At 58.5% G+C, this 17,575-nt stretch overlaps 1 protein-coding gene across 2 annotated transcripts in view; it reads right to left on the minus strand.

Moving 5' to 3' along the window:
• Positions 1-7,186: 7,186 nt before the first annotated feature.
• The window catches only part of TBX4 (T-box transcription factor 4), a 30,403-nt gene continuing 20,014 nt past the window's right edge, over positions 7,187-17,575 (minus strand). Inside the window, exons 6-9 of one of the 2 annotated variants that reach the window (XM_028520089.2) lie at positions 13,576-13,728; positions 12,513-12,601; positions 12,158-12,393; positions 7,187-9,285 (exon numbers count right to left, since the gene is read on the minus strand). In XM_028520089.2, the coding sequence (XP_028375890.1) occupies positions 8,669-9,285; positions 12,158-12,393; positions 12,513-12,601; positions 13,576-13,728 (1,095 nt within the window). In that variant the 3' untranslated portion in view covers positions 7,187-8,668. Of the gene's footprint in view, positions 9,289-12,157; positions 12,394-12,512; positions 12,602-13,575; positions 13,729-17,575 lie in introns of both variants that reach the window. The other variant, XM_028520091.2, reaches the window with a different exon arrangement.

A 17,575-nucleotide genomic window follows, 5' to 3' on the forward strand; every position in this document is an offset into this window, starting at 1 on the left:
TTGGGGGAGGGCGCAACTGGAATTGAGCACTTTATTACCCCTAATTAACGTGGGGAGAGATAGAGGCCCGGAGATTAGGGACTCGTCTGATGGGTGGCGGAGCGCCAGGCCCTCTCCCGCCCTGCCCGCAGTGCCGCTCCGTCCCCGGCTCTGGTAAACCGCCTGTGGGAGGCCGCGTGGCATCCGGAGCCTCACAGTGGCTTCTCTGTCACCATGCAGTCTCCAGACACTTTTTAAATGTCAGCTCCCTTCAGCAGCAAGCGTTAAGGCACATACTCCCAATATACTATTTATTATCCATCAGTTCACTTATACCTTGTATGTATGTACTGCTGTGCTGATAGGCCTTAGATATTGGAAAAGCATGAGGTTAAAATAAATAAAGAAGTTCTAGTATTCCCTTCCATTACCCTACTTTGGAGAGAGGCCTGCTATGGATTCAGACAGAGTCCCCGAGTTTCTAAGAAATTCACGACTGCAGACATTTTTCACAGGGTCACAGGCCTTTGGGGCTGCGAGGGATGCGAGGGCCTGCAAGGACGGAGGGGAAGGGGGCCCAGAACCGAGGCAGGTCCCACGGCTGCATGTGACGGGACCGGGACTAGGACCCACACCTTCTCACACCGGTCCCACACTCTCCTCACCTCTCCACGCTGGTGTAAAAAGAAGCCAAAGGCTCATTGTCTTGGACTAGAAAATTACACTCGGTTGTCCACGGTGACAGGCCAGGCCTTTTTTTTTTTTTTTAAGATTTTATTTATTTATTTTTAGAGAGAGGGGAAGGAGAAAGAGAGGGAGATAAACATCAATGTGTGGTTGCTTCTTGCCCGCCCCTACTGGGGAATCTGGTCCGAAACCCAGGCGTGTGTCCTGCCTGGGAACCAAACCAGCAACCCTTTGGTTCACAGGCCAGCACTCCGTCCACTGAGCCACACCAGCCAGGGCAGGCCAGACCTTAACGCCTGAGCCTTCACTGCTGTGTCTTCAGTGAATTCAGGTTCATCGACTGCCCTGAGGAGAGAGTGCTTGGCTTTTCCGGCCGAGCCACAGAGCACATGCGCCAGGCCCTCAGCACATGGGGTCTAGGGAGGAGGCTGCACTGTGCTATATTTGATCCTATTAAAAGCGGCTCACATAGTTTCCATCATTCCTAATGGAGACACGTCATTTTACAGACCCAGCCCTTGCCTCAGGCACCCTAGCTAGGAATTCTCGGTGCTAAAGAAAAGTGACTCCAGAACAAGCCTCTCCCAAGTCACCCCGAGGAAACCCGTGTGACCAGGAACTGGAAAGGCAAGGCATAGACGCCCTGGCTCTGCGGGGGGCTCGGAGCCGCCCCCAGACACTCGGACTGGTTGTTTCAGAGGTACTGGGATCACGCACTGACTCCCCTGCTTTGGATCAAAGTGTCCCAGGCTCATGGAGACGGTGAGACCGAATGCAGGGCGAGCCCCCTTCCTCGGGCCGGCCTGCCTCTCTGTGTGGTGGAGGGCGGTAGATGCCCCCGTTGTGGTGGGCAGTTGTGGTTGGTGCAGGCGATTATAAACCTAAGCGCTACGAGTAATCACTAACTTAGATTTAGAGGAGTCCCCCAGTTCCCCAGACCCAGCTCTAAAGAAGGGCCGGAGCGGAGCTGACTGAGGAGCTCATCCAGCTCAGCAGCGCGAGTGCGGGGAGGCTGGCCAGGGGCTGGTCTGCTGCCGGCCCTCAGCTCCCCCGGCCCCTGTGACGGACAGACGGACAAGGCACCAGCCTTCCCCAGGCCCGCACCCTGTCCCAGGTGCTTGACGTAGGAGCCATGTCGGGGGCTTCTTGTCTTCGGTGTGGTCTGGTTTTTCTCTTCTTCGGAGACAAGGCCAGTCGTGTCTTGTCATAGGCCGAGTGGCCTCCCGCGCAAGGGTTGGGGGGGGGGGGGACAGTTTGGAACCCTTGACGGAGAAAGCGATGCGGGGACACGGAGGGCGGACGCCGGAAACGGCCCTGACCTGGTAACCCGGGGAAGCAGGTGGGCCGGACCACAGAGAGCTGTCGGTGTGAGCGTCGCAGTCCGGGCGCTGACCCACAGGGCAGGAGGGCGCGCAGGCAGCCGGTCACCCTGGGGCATGGCCGGCGGCCCCGCAGGTGAGCCACAGCCGTGCCCAGCTTCCTCCGCACACGCACGGCGGCGGCGCAGCAGGGTTCTCGGGCCGAACCGGGCTGGACGCGGGGTCCCCAGTGAAGGCCGCAGTTCGCCCTGCGCAGCCTCCTCGGGCAGTTCCCTGGCCTCCCAAGCCTGCCCAGCCATCGCCCCACGAGTGACACTTCCCTGCCCAGCAGTGCTGCTCACGACACCCGGATGCTCTGCAGCCTCACGCAGCTGCCACAGGGACGGGCCGCTGGGGCGACACTGCCGGCCTGGTGGGAGAGAGGAGGGCGGGCACATGCCGTGCCCTGCAGGAGGCAGAAGGTGTGTGGTTTGGCAAGTGCTCAGGCCGGCGGGGCGGGAGCAGGTGGAAGGAGTCGGGCCTGAAGCTCGGGTTCCTGGCTGGAGCAACAGGGATACTGGTTGGTGGTGCCGTCCACCCAACGGACCCCAAGGGTAGGTTGGGGGGGGGGGGGGCGTGATGGGTTCAGGTTCGAACAGGGTGGGCTGCAGATCCTGGCGTCTCTTAAACAGAAACGTGCCGGAGGCAGTCTCAGGAGGGAAATGAGATTAGATGAGATTCATCGGTGTCTGCCGGTGAAAGGAGCCACGGGGAGAGGTGGCGTCGTGCAGGGAGAGCAGCCGGTGAGAAGGGGGGGCGCCCCAGACCCTGAGCCAGTGGCACCAGGCCTGGGCGGAGGAGGCCCTGTCCCCAGAGGGGGGCCCCCCTGAGAGTCCGGAGGGAAGGAAGTCAGGCCAGGGGCCCAAAGTTGGGCTCCTCCACTGGACGGGCAGCAGCCGTTTCTTCTGCTCTTTCTTCTTTCATTCCGGGCATGTCTACAATCACAGCTTCTCGTCCTCCCGTCTTTACTCACGGCAGCTCTCCCGTGTAACCTTCCAGCTACAGAAGTCACCCATGCTCAGGGTCACACGTCAAGCAAAGCAGACGTGTGAGGGAACTATCAGAAACAGTTCCTCCGACACCTCCTCGGTGCCCCTAACACACACGGACTCACACGCACAAGTCCATGTCACAGGCTCACACATCACTCACACACACACAGACTCACATGGCACACGTGCCCCGCACAAACATGTGTGCCCTCACAGAGGTATTTACTTTGTATTTTGCATAAATAGGAGACCGTACACATCACTCAGAAAATGTTTTTCACACAATACATCGTGGACATATGTATTGATAGATTTCATTTTCATTCTCTGTTGATTGCTATTGAATGATCTAGAGTTTGGCTACACCAATATTTTTTTTCCCTCTTCAAATATTCTTTAGCTCATACTCTGTTTATGATCTGCTTTTTTCACTTCGTTTTAGAGCAAACCCCCATGTCATTAATACACTTTTTAAACGTGATTTCATTGACTGTATCATGTTCTAGGATAAGAGTATATCGTAATTGATCCAACCGTAATTTGCTTTCTGCCAATTTGGGGCTATTACAAACAGCACCACCGTGAGTGTTACAGAGCACCAGGCCGGGTCCACCTTGCTGGTTGCCGTCTCCGGGGCACGAACACTTTCAGAGCCTTTGTCCGCCCCACCGGAGCGCTCGTTCCAAGGGACTAGGACAGTCTCAGCAATGACCGAGAGAGGTTTCCCCACGTCTTTTCTTAGAAGTATATTAATTTGTTACATAATGGTGGTGTTGTGTCACCGAATTAGATGTTAGATTGTTGATGAAGTTGGTTCTGTTCAGGTTAATCAACCATTTGTAACCCTCCTCCTAACCACCATCTGATCACGGGCACCCACTGCTGTGGTTTTCTGAGTCCCCCTCCCACCCACCCTCCCCACCAGCCCTGCCTGAGCCTCCCGCCCTGGATGCTCACTCCCCGCCCTGGGCTCCAGGGCTGCCCTCAGCCTCCTGGTGGTGCCTCCCTCGCCACCTGCTCACAAGCCACTCCTGCTGCCTCCACGGCCCCATCGCCGGTCACTGCCCCTGTGCCTGCGGGTGCCCCCTTGCTCTGCCTCCCCCAGCACCCACACCGGAGAACCAGGCTCAGACCCAGAGTTCTCAGGCCGGCCTCCAGGGCCCTCCAGGGGCCAGTGCTGACCACGGGCACACAGCAGGGCCCAGGTAACTGGGGGCCACAGCTGGGGCCTAACCCACTGGGACTCTGCCCAACTCCACCTCGTCTTTTGCTTTCCCGTTTGCCTCCTCTCCCCATTACTCTAACTCGGGCATTAATTTTCGCAAATGATACAATTTGGCAGTTTGGGGTTTCTGCAGGAGAATGTCTGTGATCCTCAAAGCCAGGGGGCCTGCTCGCCCTCGTTAGAGCAGAGGGACCCTGGACGCTGCGCAGATCCCGTCAGGCTGTGGTAATGAGCAGGCCCGTCTGAGCCGCGGAGTGTAAACCTGGTCCTTCTTAGTGAGACTTCGCAGAAATCCCACTGGAGAGTTTTCTGCCCCTGCCCTGTCTACTTTCTTTCATAATGATAAATGGCTGAAAAGAAAACTATCTAATCTCCAAACTGCTTGCTTTTTTTCTGCTCTTTCTTCAAGGAGAGGAGGAAGAACACAGTCACATAAAACAGAGTCCTTCATCGCCTGCTTCTCAGGAGACGGTTCCCTCCCTTTTCATCCCGGGCCTGTTTCTGATCTGCGATGGGCTCGCACCGCGCGCCCCGGCCGGGCCCTCTCTAATCAGCTGCGACAGACGCTGCCGTTGCTGGGTTTGCCCATCGAAATTGAATTGATTACCTGGCCCCTTTGCCATTTTGTTCTGCACACAATTGCTTAATAGCTGTCACCTTGGCTTTCAGTCCAGGCCGGCTTCGGGCTGACTGGTTCCCATTACTCGGGATGGCCGGTGCAAGTTCATCACCTTTACAGGATGTCCCTGATTGATTCCGTATGCCTTGGAGACCTGCAGCGCGTTTGCATAGGAGGGAGGAGGGCCTCGCGGGGGGACAGAGTGGAAACCTCTCGGCCGCAGAAACCGCCAGGTCTGCCTGTGGCACTGGCCATATTGGAGTCCTTGCCAGGGCTGCTTGTCAGGGGTCTAGCCTCTGCTGACACAGCTGCTAATGAATTTGTAAATTCAAAAAAATACAAAACAGCCCAACCTGTCCTAACCTTTGCTGTCGCCACCTGCCGCCTGGGTGGGGGCAGCAGGCAGAAGGGGTGCGTTTCTGGCCGGAGCTGGTACTGGTCTTGAACTGACAGCCTCTCCCTCCCTGCCCCCGCCCCTGCCCCCGCCGGCCAAGCAGCGGGACCGGGGCGTGGAGGAGGACATCTTTCAAGTGAAATCCTTTGCACTGGGAACTACTTCAATTAGACAGCAGGGGGAATGTTAACATGCCCTCCGGCCTTTTAAGTGGGTTTTAATTTTATGCTGTAAGATAAGACACCGAGGGGCCAGCGCTGCCCCTCCAGCAGGCTCCATTAGCGGGGCCAGCCGAGGCCTCTTGACCTCCTGAGGCCCAGCAGAGGCTGGAAGTTGGTTTGGTTTTTTAACAATTTGTCAGTCTGACCCAACTTCTCTTCTCATTCTCCCTTTTGTTATTCCAGCCTCTTCCACTGCGGGAGGACGTCGTCGGGTGGCTGAGCTGGCGGAGAGCCTAGCCCCACTTTTCCCAGTGGCCTGGGCCCGGGCTGGGGCGCGGAGCCCTGGGGGGCGCCTGCCTGTGGCCTCACAGATGAATGTTCATCGTTCTTTTTTTTTCCTCCCCAGGCAGGGCACAGCAGAAGCAGACACTTTTCATGTGGCAGGCTTCTGGCCCGATGATGTACGACCTGTTGGCGCTACTGAATAGTGCCCTTTGTTCCAGGGTATCCCATGTGCCCCCTTTTTATTGACTTGTCGATCCAGAGGGGCAGGAAAGCTCCACAAATCCCACTGCAGGCCTTGCTCTGGCCGTACCTGGGCGGGGAAGACCCCGGAGCTCCTTCCTGCTTCCCAGAGAGCTGGTGGGAAGCTACGGGCTGCCTGCAGGCAAGCGCTCCCTTTAGAAATGGCTCGCTCTACCTGGGACGCAGGCAGCTCTGTGTCTGGAGAGAGCTTTGGAACCCACAGCTCGCTCCCAGCCCTCTGCCCGGGGCTCTCGAAGGTACGGAGTATCCCAGAATGCAGTTGTCACCCAGAAAGGAAAGAGCAGAGCAAGTGTGAGTTCGGAAGAGCACACCGCCCCCCTCTCCTGTCCCCAGAGACGAGTTAAGTTTTCCTCAGTGATCAGCAAGCCCAAGGAGGGAGCCAACAGCCAAGGGAAGAAGTCCAGCCAGAGAGAAACCTGAGAGCCACAAGGGAAGGGCTCCGAGGAAACAGGAGACAAGACTGACTTTTTATCCAGCAGAAAGTCTTAATCCTGCTGAGGACAGGGCTGAAAAGACCCCCTCACCCTCGCCCTCTGTCCCCGTGGCGTCCCAGACCAGCCTGCGCTGGAGGTGGTGGATGGCGGTGAATGGCTTTGGCAAAGGAGCCGTGAGGGGCAGGGCAAGCGGCAGGGGGCTGTGTGGAGGGAGACGCAATAGCACCATCTGACACTGGTTTCTCTGCTAATCCAGTAGGGACAACCTGGACTGGATTCCCTCTCCCTTTCCCCACTCCCTCCCGAGGCCAGGCTTCAGGGAACCTAGGGGAGGAGTGTGTGTGTGGAGGGCTTCGACAGGCCCGGAGCCCTCCTCTCTGGGTGCTGGTGGCTGATGACCTCACGGCCGACAGCCCAGGGGAGCCCGGCCTCTGAGGGGAACCTGCGCTCAGCTCCTTTTCTGCAGCAGCTGCACAAACCCCACTGGGAGACCACCTCCCAGAATCACCAGGTTGTGTGTTGACCACTGAGAGGTGACGGGTCCCTGTGCACGGCCTACCCTGTCCTTCCGGGGTCTTCGTGGGCCCGTCACCAGAGGAGGAGCATGAAGTCAAAGTCCAGTTGCTCCGTGTCCTAAACGATGTCTCTCGAAGCGAAGAGGCTCCTGATACAAGTGTCAGCGGCACCGAGGGCCCCGCGTGGCCCTCCAGAGAAAAACACGAGCGGAGGGGAAGCAGAGGCCGTTGTTGAACCGAGAACGGGCGAGCCAGCAGTAAAGAGCACCCACACACTTCGCAGTTGTCAAATGGCTTTATGTTCCGATACGTGAAATAAAACGTCCATGCTATATAATGAAACACTGGAAATTCCATGTCCCCTGTTAGCTAATGTGTCTTCTAATAGAGGTTTAACCTGTACTGTGTGTGTTTATATCTCTCTCTATATATATTTATTTATTTATATGTTTTTCTACACCATTCTTAATTTTTAACATCAGGTGTGTAATAAAAATTTAAATAGATGTCTTTCCAAATACCCCCTCTGACGTTTCACTTTTTAAAGTTTATTCATTCGTAAAAAGCAAAGCTGAATTTGACATGTGGCCTGCATTTGTGAGATATATATATATATATTTCTTTATTTACTTATATAATATATAAATAGCTATTCAGCATGCAAAGAATGTAGTGACTTCCCCAATCTGGTGACAGGGTTCGCACCAGCCGCACGGGTGGCCTGGTGATGGCACAGCGCTGGGTGGAGGCCCTCCGACCCGCCCCACGGGAGAAGAGTCGTCCCTGCTCCTCGGAGCAGAGTGCACCGGCTGAATTTACTGGAAGGAGGGAATGTGTTCTCCGGTCTCATGTTTATCTCTGTTGGGCCACCTGCCCCAGAGGGACCCGGAGCGGAACAGGCTCTGGAGGTGCCCAGCTGCGGCACCAGCCTTCCTCGTCGCCAGCGCCAGGACGCAGACGGCGCCCGAGAGGCAAGTCCTGCACCCTAGAGGGAGTGAGAGCCTGCACGTCGGGGACCGTCGGGGCTCTGTACTTTGTAAGAAAACCTGAATGATGACAGAGATGCCATTGGTTTCATTTTCCCTCCTCTTGAAGGAAAAAAATTGTTTTTAATACTCATCAGGTGGCACCTAGCACCTGACCCTCTCTGACAGTCAGCCCTCAGCCCCCAGAGCTCTGGGGGCGAGTTTCCAGGCCACTGGCTGAGCAGCCAGCTCCACTCTGAGTGTGCTCTGCGCCGGGCCGAGCCCACCTCTCAGGCGGCCTTCCAGAACCTCCAGAAGCCACAGGCGTGGGCTGCAGCTCGGCTCCCCACAGGGTTCTCAGCTCCGCCCTCGACCAGGAGCTCTGCGGCCTGCAGAGAGCCCTCCCACCCCGGCAGTGAGAGTCCCCCCACCACTGTCCCTGCGGGCAGACCTCACCACCTGGCCCTGAGTAAGTCAGTATGACATTGTAAAAACCTCTTGATAACTCACATGAACTTCCCCTTCCACCCCACCTGTGGGCATGTTCGGGGGATGTCCGGTAACAGCGGACGCAGGTCCTGCAGACAAAAGCACTTCTCAGACCGCCCTGTTTTCTGCCTGGTCGTGGCCTCAGAGGTACCGCAGGAGACAGAGGCCCTCCGACACACGCGCACACACACGCACACACCCACCCTTTAAAATACCTTCCTGTGTTTCTCGGTAGTGCAGGCCACCCACAGGGGCTAACACTGGGTTAACACTGTCCTGGGGCTGTCTGAGGGGAACGTGGGAGTCACCCGTCAGTCCAGTTCTCCACGGTCCCCATTCCTGAATGATACTGCAGGGAGGCTTCCCGGGAGAAGGAGAAGCTCTGCGAGTAGAGAAACTCGCTGGCAGCGCTCAGGTGCGGGGAGGGCGGCTTCCTCTCGCACACCGCGGGGAGGCCGCGCTCCCTGGGGAAGGGGGCGGTGGGCCCCCGCTCTCGGACCTGAGACTGCGAGAGCTGATTGTAGACACTGAAGTGGGTGTTCCCCGGTGGCTGGGGGCTCTGAGCGGAGATGGCAGGCAGCCGAGGCATCACAGTGGTGGCGGTGAAGTGCGTGGGGAAGGACTGGTAGGGCACGGTCTCCATGGTCTGCACGCTGTAGCTCGTGTACGGGGAGACCGACGTCCACATGTTACAGCTCAGCGGGGGTGGGGGCAAGTCGTCCACCCCAGACACCCCGGCCATCTCGGGCCCGGAACCTGAGTACATACAGGCTTCTCTTGGGGTCACCTCACTGCAGTAGGAGGGGCTCAGCATCTGCTGGTCGTAGGGAGGGGGCGACCGGAAGTAGTGATCCTCCCCCACCGCGGAGGGAGCTTCCAGGTAGGAGCGCTTGCAGGGCAAGTCCAGGTGGCGGGCACTGTCTGCTGGAAGACAAAGAAACCTTCAGGAAGGGCCTTTCCCCACCAGCCCCGGGGTCAGAGCACCCGGCCCGATGCCAGGACAGCCTACCTCCGTCACTCGGGCCCGCCCTTGCCCCGTGTTGCCCTGGCACTCCCCGAACCATCTTAATCAGCCACAGCTTCTACAAGGTGGCAGCAGCCAAGAAGCGGTAAGAGTATGGGCCTTGCTCACAGGCCACAGGGGACACTGCATCACTGGACACTGAGCGATGTGCTTGGCCAGGAGGCGCACAGCTTTGATCCTTTGCCTTGACGCTTGGGGATGGGAAGTGGCCTTCATGTGTGCTGGCATTCTCAGGCGAGGCCCACTTCTGGCCAAGGAAAGTAGAGACAACTTCCAGACCAAACCGAGCCCAGAGGCCACATCTGACTGAATTAGCCAGAAAATGAAAGCCGCAGCGTCTCTGCCTCTAGCCTCCGCTCCCACGAAGGCCTCAGCCAGCCAAAGCTCTGTGGAGCACGTTCCTGTTGCTTTCAGAAGAAGTAAACCCTACGCATGTTCAAAGAAGTCCCATCAAACTGTTAATCACAGATTCCAATATAACACTGTTTACAAAATTAAGAAATGGAGCTGGTAATAAGTAAAAGGTGACTTGTACTTCGGAGCCTAAGCTAATAGTCTGTTCCGGGAAAGAGGGCAGCTGCCGCCCCAAACCACGTTTGTGCGTCTTTCCATGGCCCCATCCACGAGGGCTGGACTGCCTGGTGCAGCGTGGCCTCCCCCCCCCCACCCTGGGCACCCAGGGATGCCCCAGGCTCTGGGACCCGGGCAGCAGCTCACTCAGCAGACTTAAGAACGCTTCTCCAGTGGCTCCTCTTGCCGACCACCCCGTCTTCTCTAGGGATTCGTCCTGGGAGCTGTGTGCCTGCACAGCGCGGGGTGGCCTGGGGCAGTGGCCACGTGTGGGGCCCTGCGCTCCCCTCTGCCCCCTTTGGAGGCAGCTTCCCCGATAGGGAGGGACTCGCCCCTCCCTCTCTCCTGCCCAGCCCTCTCAGTCATCCCCCACTCATCCCCTCTCCATCTTCTCTCCAAAGTCCTCCTTTCTCTCAAGAACACTAAGCTCTTGAACTTGGAAAGTGGCCCAGTCACTCTAGGTCAGGAGTGAGCAAACTTTTTCTGCAAAGGCCCAGATAGTAAATATTTTAGGCTTTGTGGGCCATATGGAACCTGTCACGACTGCATTAGGCCTCTGAATAAAGCTGTTTCGCTCAACGTCATTTCTTTATAATGTTGATAAGGGAAAAAACAATTCTGGGCCAGGGCCACTGTTTGTGTGGAGCTCGCCCCTCCTCGCCACATCCACGCGGGTTTTCTCCGGCACTCGGGTTTCCTCCCCTGTCCCAGGATGAGTGCGTGAGGGGAGGGGCGTGCCTGCGTGGTCCGGGTCTGAGTGGTCCCAGTCCGAGTGTGGGCTGGGGGCGTGGCTGGCCCTGCGACGGAAGGGCGCCCTGTCCGAGGCGGGTCCGCCTTGTGCCCTGAGCTGCGAGATCGGCTCTCACCACCCAAGACTCTGAACTGGGATCAGTGGGTTGGAAAATCACCCTCTTACCTTTGTAAATTAATCTTTCTTAAATGTATATACAGTTTAACATCTCAAAGTTTAATATTGAAGTGTTTGGGGTCTTCATTGAGAAGGGCGGTGATGTTTCTGGGACCAGAAATACGCTGCAGGAACTGAACTCGAGGTCACAACAACTGGCCTGGGGTCGCCCTGGTTTCATGACGCTCAGTGTGGCCCGAGGCCGCGGCGGCGCGCGCGGCCTCCCTCCCTCCGCTCGGCTCCGCGGTGGTCGCAGGAGAGCAGCCGCAACGACAGGTAAATAAACATGTACGGCTGTGTTTCACTGTCTTTTTTTATGAATACTAAAATTTGTATTTTATATAACGCTCACATATCATGAAGTAGTCTTTTGATTTTTTCAACTATTTGAAAACGTGAAAACCGTGTTGTACAGCTCACAGGCCAGCACACACGCACCCACGGGCCGCAGATGGCCAGCCTCGGGTCTAGATCAGTGGTTCTAGCAGGACGGGCTCAGGGGATCCTCAGAGCTGGGAGCTGGGCCGAGAGAACGTTCTGGAATGCCAGCGAAGTCCCCAAACTCATTCCCAGGAGAATTTCAGTGCCATTCAGTGGAAGTCTCCCAGTGGAATAACATCCCTATTTTGTAGGCCAGGAAACCGAGACCCGGCACCAGAGCGCGGACGTTCGTTCCGGCGCTCAGGGCGCCTCTCCTTCCCGGAGAAGCCCTTTCGGCTGGGACTGGGACGGCACTGCCGCCCACCGCGGGGCCGCAGCCCACCCCCACCCCCACCCTCAGCAGCGTGTTCCCGCTCTCCGGAAGCCTTCGCAGGTCCCGGTGTGACAAGTGGGAGCCTGTCGTCGTGTCTCTAGCTCATCCCTGTTTTAGGACTGAGGTTGCTTTGGCAAATGACGCTGGACCCTGACATCTCGGCCTCCGCCCGCGCTCAGGGGCAGGGCCACCCGGTGCAGGGCTCCCCGCGCAGGCGCAGGCTGTGAAGCTGCACCTGAACTGCGGGGGGGTACGGGGCCTGGGGACACCCAGGCCACGGGCTGTCTGTGAGGGTTCTGAAGGCTGCACTAAAGCCAGACCCAACCTCCCCGCCCTGAGCCTGGCTGTGGTCCCTGTCCTTTCAGGCTTGCTCCCCTGGGCCACACAAGTCACCAGGTGCGTGCGTGCGCATGTGTGCCTGTGCACACAAGCACACGGGTGTGCGATCCTGCGCGCTCAATGAGCAGTGGGGAGTGTCTGTGAGGAGAGCTGCACCCCTCCCCGACCCCCTGGGGCCTCTAGGCCAGGAGAGAGCTACCTCGTCTTTTCAGGCAGTGATAGAAGAGGCTGGAGTCCCTCTGGGCCGGGAAGGCGTTGAGGGGAAGGTCCTGCGGCTCGGCCGCGGCGAACTGCATGTGGGCGCCGTTCTCGTACTGGTAGTGCTGGAGCGCCTGGTGGGGGCCGTGCAGGGGGCTGACGTCGGGCTTGGTCGAGAGCTGAGTGGAGACGAGCCTCTGCCTCGTGATGCTTTTGGAGATCACGGGGTACTCTTTGCTGGAGCAGCGGGGAGCACAGGCGGAGGGACACAGGGAAGGGGCGACGGTGCCGTGAGGGTTACGGACTCCAGGCACAAGAACCCGGTCCGCCCACCCCACCCCGGCCGGGAAGCCCACCTCTGCAGCCGGGCCACACGCAGGTCACTGTCGTCGCTGCCCCGGAATCCCTTGGCGAAAGGGTTGTTCTCAATTTTCAGCTGTGTGATCTGTCAGGAGAGGACACACAGCAGGGTCGCGGGGGTAGCGGGACTGGCTGGCCTCGGGACCTGGTGCCCCACCCCAGGCACAGTCCCAATGCACAGCGGGGTCGGGGAAGTCACATGCCCAAGCCCTGGGCTGGCCAGGAGTCTCGCTGGGACCTCCTTAGCTTCACCACTTACATCTCGTCACTGGCTCTCACCCACCCTCTTTGCTGCAGACCCTCTAAGTCTGCCTTCGGCTCTCCCCATGCTGCTGGCTTCAGTCCCGCATCATCCTCTCCTGGGGGCCTGTAACAGCTTCCTGTCCACGTCACCCCTGTCCAGTGCAGCTGCTGCATCAGGTTCTGAGTGACCGATCCAAGTGCAGATCTGACTCTGTCACTCTCTGCCTAAGACCCACCACAGCCTACGGTCTTTCTGTGGTGACCCCCGTCCACCTCACCAGTCCCGTGTGCACGATGTGAAGAGCACCCGGAAAGGGTAGCGCGGCAAAGGCAGAGGCCACGGAGAGGTGGGCGGAGGCAGCCAGGACACCCCCCGCCTTCTGAGCACAGCCTGCGGGTGGTTCCGTCCCCCCTGCTCCCACACAGCTGACAGTGCACAGGGTACCCTCCCCATTTACTCCCTCCTGCAGGCCCAGAACTTGACCCTTGAGTCCCACCAGGGAGGGATATTGGAGACCGAGGGTCCTAGCACTCAAGCCAATGGGGAAGGCTCCAGGCCCCAGGTTTTACCGTTGCCAACTTCATCCAGCTCCCAGATAGAGGCCATAACCACTCTGTGCCAGAGGTGGAGGAGTCTGGTCCCCCTTCCTGCCCACTGTGCAACGTCTCACTGCTCTGAGGGATGTGGCAGGCTCTGAGGTCCCTGAGCTGCACCTGCCTCAGCCTCACTGCCTCCAGAGCTTCCTCTCTGAAATGCCAGCAGAAATGCCGCAGGGTGTCTGGGGGTGGGGCAGGCTGTGGGGACCACAGCTGTACCTTGTGATTCTGGTAGGAGGTCACAGAGATGAAGGAAGTCTCTGGGAACACGTGGGTGCAGAAAGCTGTGTTTTTGGAGCCAAAAGCATTGTTCTCATCAGCCTTCACGATGTGCAGCCGTGGCTGGTACTTGTGCATGGAGTTGAGGATGATCTAGAAGAGAAGGGTCTCATTCTGAGCTCCAGGTCTGCTACCCCCTGATCCTGGGCCTCTTTCAGCTGGCCCCGAGCTGGCCCTCATTTCCTGAAAGCCCAGGCTGCAGGGCCAGGCTGCAGGGCCTGGGCCCAGAAAGGTCCTGAAGTTCCCACCTGCAGAGCCAGGCCCTGGACCCCCACCCAGCCCCCGAGGGCCCTACTCAGCCCCTCCGCTGCAGCACGAGGCCGCCCCCAGGACCCGCTGAGGTGACAGGCCGCCACCCTGGGGCCCTGAACTTAGTTCAAAGACCCCTGGTGAACTCAGCACAGTGCTCGAAGGGGAACTCTGAGTCACAGGTAGAAGTCCAGGGCGAGCTGCCTCACTGTGCGACCTCAGACAAGTCACTGACCGTCTCTGAGCCTCAGCATCCATAGTTGCAAAATGGGACCGTGATACATAACTTACCTCCCTCAGGTTCTCCCCTCCAGGCAGACTCTCCCCCTGGCTTCTCCCGCTCCTCTCCTGCCTCTTCTCCCCACCCCACAGCCTGCTTACCCCCTCCCCACTGCTCACACGTGGCCTGTCCTCCCTGGAAATGCCCACCGCAGGGGCTCAGCCCCTCCTCACAGTTGTTAGCAAGAAAAGCAGCTTCCCAGCCCAGGAGCCTGTGGAATGGGTGGGGGGCAGGGATCTGAGGAAAACGCTGCTCGCTGACCTCTGTCATCTAGTCACTCCTTTGTTCGCTTATGCTCCGCACTCACAGACGCCTGCTGAGGGCGCTGGGGGACTCAGCTGCATCCTGACCTGGAGGGAAGCTCCCTCCAGGGCTAGAGTTCAAGGTAGCAAGGTAGGTGGTGAGCCAAGTTCCTAAAGTAACACCAGAGAAGTCTGGGGCCCCGAGGCACCCACGGGCCCTTGAGGATGCTTGGGGCTGGGGAGGTGGGTCACCCTGGTTGCTGCGGCCAGGGGAGGGGCCCGAGGGGTGTGGCCCTGAGCCTGGGGGAGTAACACCCGGCAGTGGCTGCCCCGGACCTGCCTTGCTCAGCTGTGCCCCACGGTAGCGGCTGCATCAGGTGCCATTAAAATGTATTTTTTATCGCTGACATTTGCCAGACGCACTCCCCATTGGAGGCAGGACCAGGAATTTGGGGCATTTTATCAGCACTGCCACTTTTGTTAACCCTTGGGCTCCCGTCCTGGCTGCCGGGCCGGGCTGGGCAGGGCCCGGCTGGGCTGGCCCTGCTGGCTCCCACCCTCCCAGGTTCCCAGGGAGCAGACCTGGTGCAGAAACTCAGTGAAAGATTTAACCTCTGAGTGTCCAGAGTGCTGAGGGAAGGGCCAGAGCCAAGCTCTTCCGTGGAAAGCCTGCACAGAAGCCTTGGTCTGGGAGGGCTCTGCCCTCACCACCCCCTGGGGCTGGGGCAGCCCAGAGCGCAGGTTCAGCTGAGGAGGGCGGGGCCAGCAGCTGGGCTGTGGGCTCTGGCCTTCCTGGGTCCCTTGGTTTGGCTGAGTAGCTCTGTCCAGTAGGAACTAGCTTTCCTGCCTTAGCCCTCAGTGACAAACCTCTGGACACTCCTGGGGCAAGTACCAAGCGTCCCAAACCAGGTCCTGCCTCTGGAGAGCCACTGCCCAAGGGGGCCACCCGACAAGAAACTCAGAGTGAGACCGGAGGACACAAGTCCTGCGGGGTTGGGGGCGGGGCTCAACGGATGTCCCTCTCCAGGAGGCTGGGAAAGGTCCCCTGGGGAGAGGAGCTGGGTTTGGGGCAACACCTCCCAAGCCCAATAGGTTACTCTGTCACCCCTGCTCTGTTCTTCCAAGCTGCAGGAGCTAACGAAGGACCTAAGTTCCCAGAAGACCTACCAACCCAGTCTAGATGCCCCCGTGAATCCCCCGATTCCCACCTTGGCATCTTTGCACATGCAGTTCCTGCTGCTGTTTTACCTTCTTTTTCCACTCTCTCTCACCCATTCTCCCTCACCTTTTAGGCCTATCAACTCCTCCAGGCAGCCTTCCCAGATTACCAGGGCCTGCTCCAAACTCCCAGTTCTGAAACTTCTGGTATATGGTCCGCTTGGCTGTGGTACTTGCTTCCTAGTGACTCATTTCTTCTTGTCCCTTCAATTAAACCATAAACTCCTCGAGAAAAGGGGCCATGTCTTCCATCCCTTTGGTAACTCCAGGCCCCTTTTCCCAAAACAGGAACTAGTGAGTGGACAGCGGGGACAGAGGAATGGCGAGGCCTGGCCCAGGGCCACCAGCTCTGTGTCCACTCCTCTCTCGTCTCTCTCCTTTCACTAGAGGCAAGACAGCCTAAGGCATTTTTCAAAAATAGTGATGAAGCATGTGCACAGACACCTTTCTGGGAGCACCCACGTGCTCCCCGGCACACGGGACTAGCCCCCGGGGAGAATGCGGACCATGGGCCGACAGAACCCAAAGAGACACCACAGGTGGCTGCACGGTGAGGCCATGCCATCCCTTAGGAACACCTTAGGACCAATGGCAGCCCCCACCCTGCTCCTCTGCCACCTGGGCAGTTACAGTCTGGAAGAGTCCAGCCAGAGCCTGGACATTGTCAACTCCTTTTCCCCTCACAGTCACCCACCTCCAGGTCCAGTCACTAGTGACCAAGTCCTGTGACTCCCTCCATAAAACAGAAGCCTCCCCATCCTGCTGCACAGCCTCGGTTCAGACCCCATGGTCTCTCCCTGGGTTTCGGGACAGCCTCCTCCCCATCTCCAGCTGCGTCTTCTCCATGTCCCCCGGGGCCCAGCTGGTCAGGACTCACCCCTGTCAGACCCTGAGGTTCAGCCAGGAAGACCGCAGGCTGCTGGAGAGCGGGGCCCTTTGCACTTCCTGCTCTGGCTTCCCATGCCCACCCCCCACACACACACTCTTGCCAGCACTCAGGGCTCAATAAATGCCGTCCAGTCATAATGCCACCTTTGATGGTCCCCTCTTGCCCCTTGGGATAACGGCCAATCTACTTAGCCCATCAGACAAAGTCCTTGGCTGTCAAACATACCTTCCCCGGGAAGGGACCAGACAGGCTGGGGGAACCCGGGAAGAGGGCCACTGCCAGACCCGCAGGGGCAGGGGCAGGTAGGAGCCATCAGCGGGGTGGCGGGGGGCACAGTCCCGGCCGAGGAGAAGTGGAGAAGAGCACACAAGCATCTGTGGATCTCTGCTCATCAGCTGCAAGGCTTCAGCAAAGCTCTTCCTCTCCGGCCTTTGGGGTCTCCCTCTATAAAGTGAGGCCTTTGACTATGTGGTCCCAAACACCCCTCCTGACTCTGACAGCCTGGAACCTGGACAGGTGGTAGAAGGAAGCCCCGCCCGTGGCACCAACACAAGTATAAACTGGAGCCTCGGCCCCGTCAGCCCGAGAGAAAGGGGAGCCAGCCCAGCCACTCACGCCCCGGCTGTACTCGGAAGCTCCGCAGGCGCCACACCGAACGACTTTGCCAGAGGCTCACTCCTGTGTTCGTTGCAGAGGACGAGGGGCCAGACGGGCTGGCCACGCCAACAAACCCCACTCCATGGCTGGTCTCGTCATCATCATCGTTTTATAGAAATGGGATTCATTACGTTCTGGCCCCAGTTCAGAAGCCTGTTATGTTTTAACGACTGCGATACCGCCAAACATCCATCTCCTCGGGAGATCGCCAAAGCACGCTTGGCCAGCGGGGCCGGGTGTGTCTGCATCAGACACACAGAACGTCGGGGCACGGGGAGGCAGGCCTCGGGGCTCATTCTCGTCCAGCCTCCCAACGTCACAAATGAGGACCAGGAGGCCCAGGGTGGGAGCGCGACTTGCCCAAGGACACGCAGCTGGTGGGAGCCAGGATCCCGAGGAAATGCC

Source organism: Phyllostomus discolor, chromosome 8 (assembly GCF_004126475.2).
Source record: "Phyllostomus discolor isolate MPI-MPIP mPhyDis1 chromosome 8, mPhyDis1.pri.v3, whole genome shotgun sequence".
NCBI classification, from domain to species: Eukaryota; Metazoa; Chordata; class Mammalia; order Chiroptera; family Phyllostomidae; genus Phyllostomus; species Phyllostomus discolor.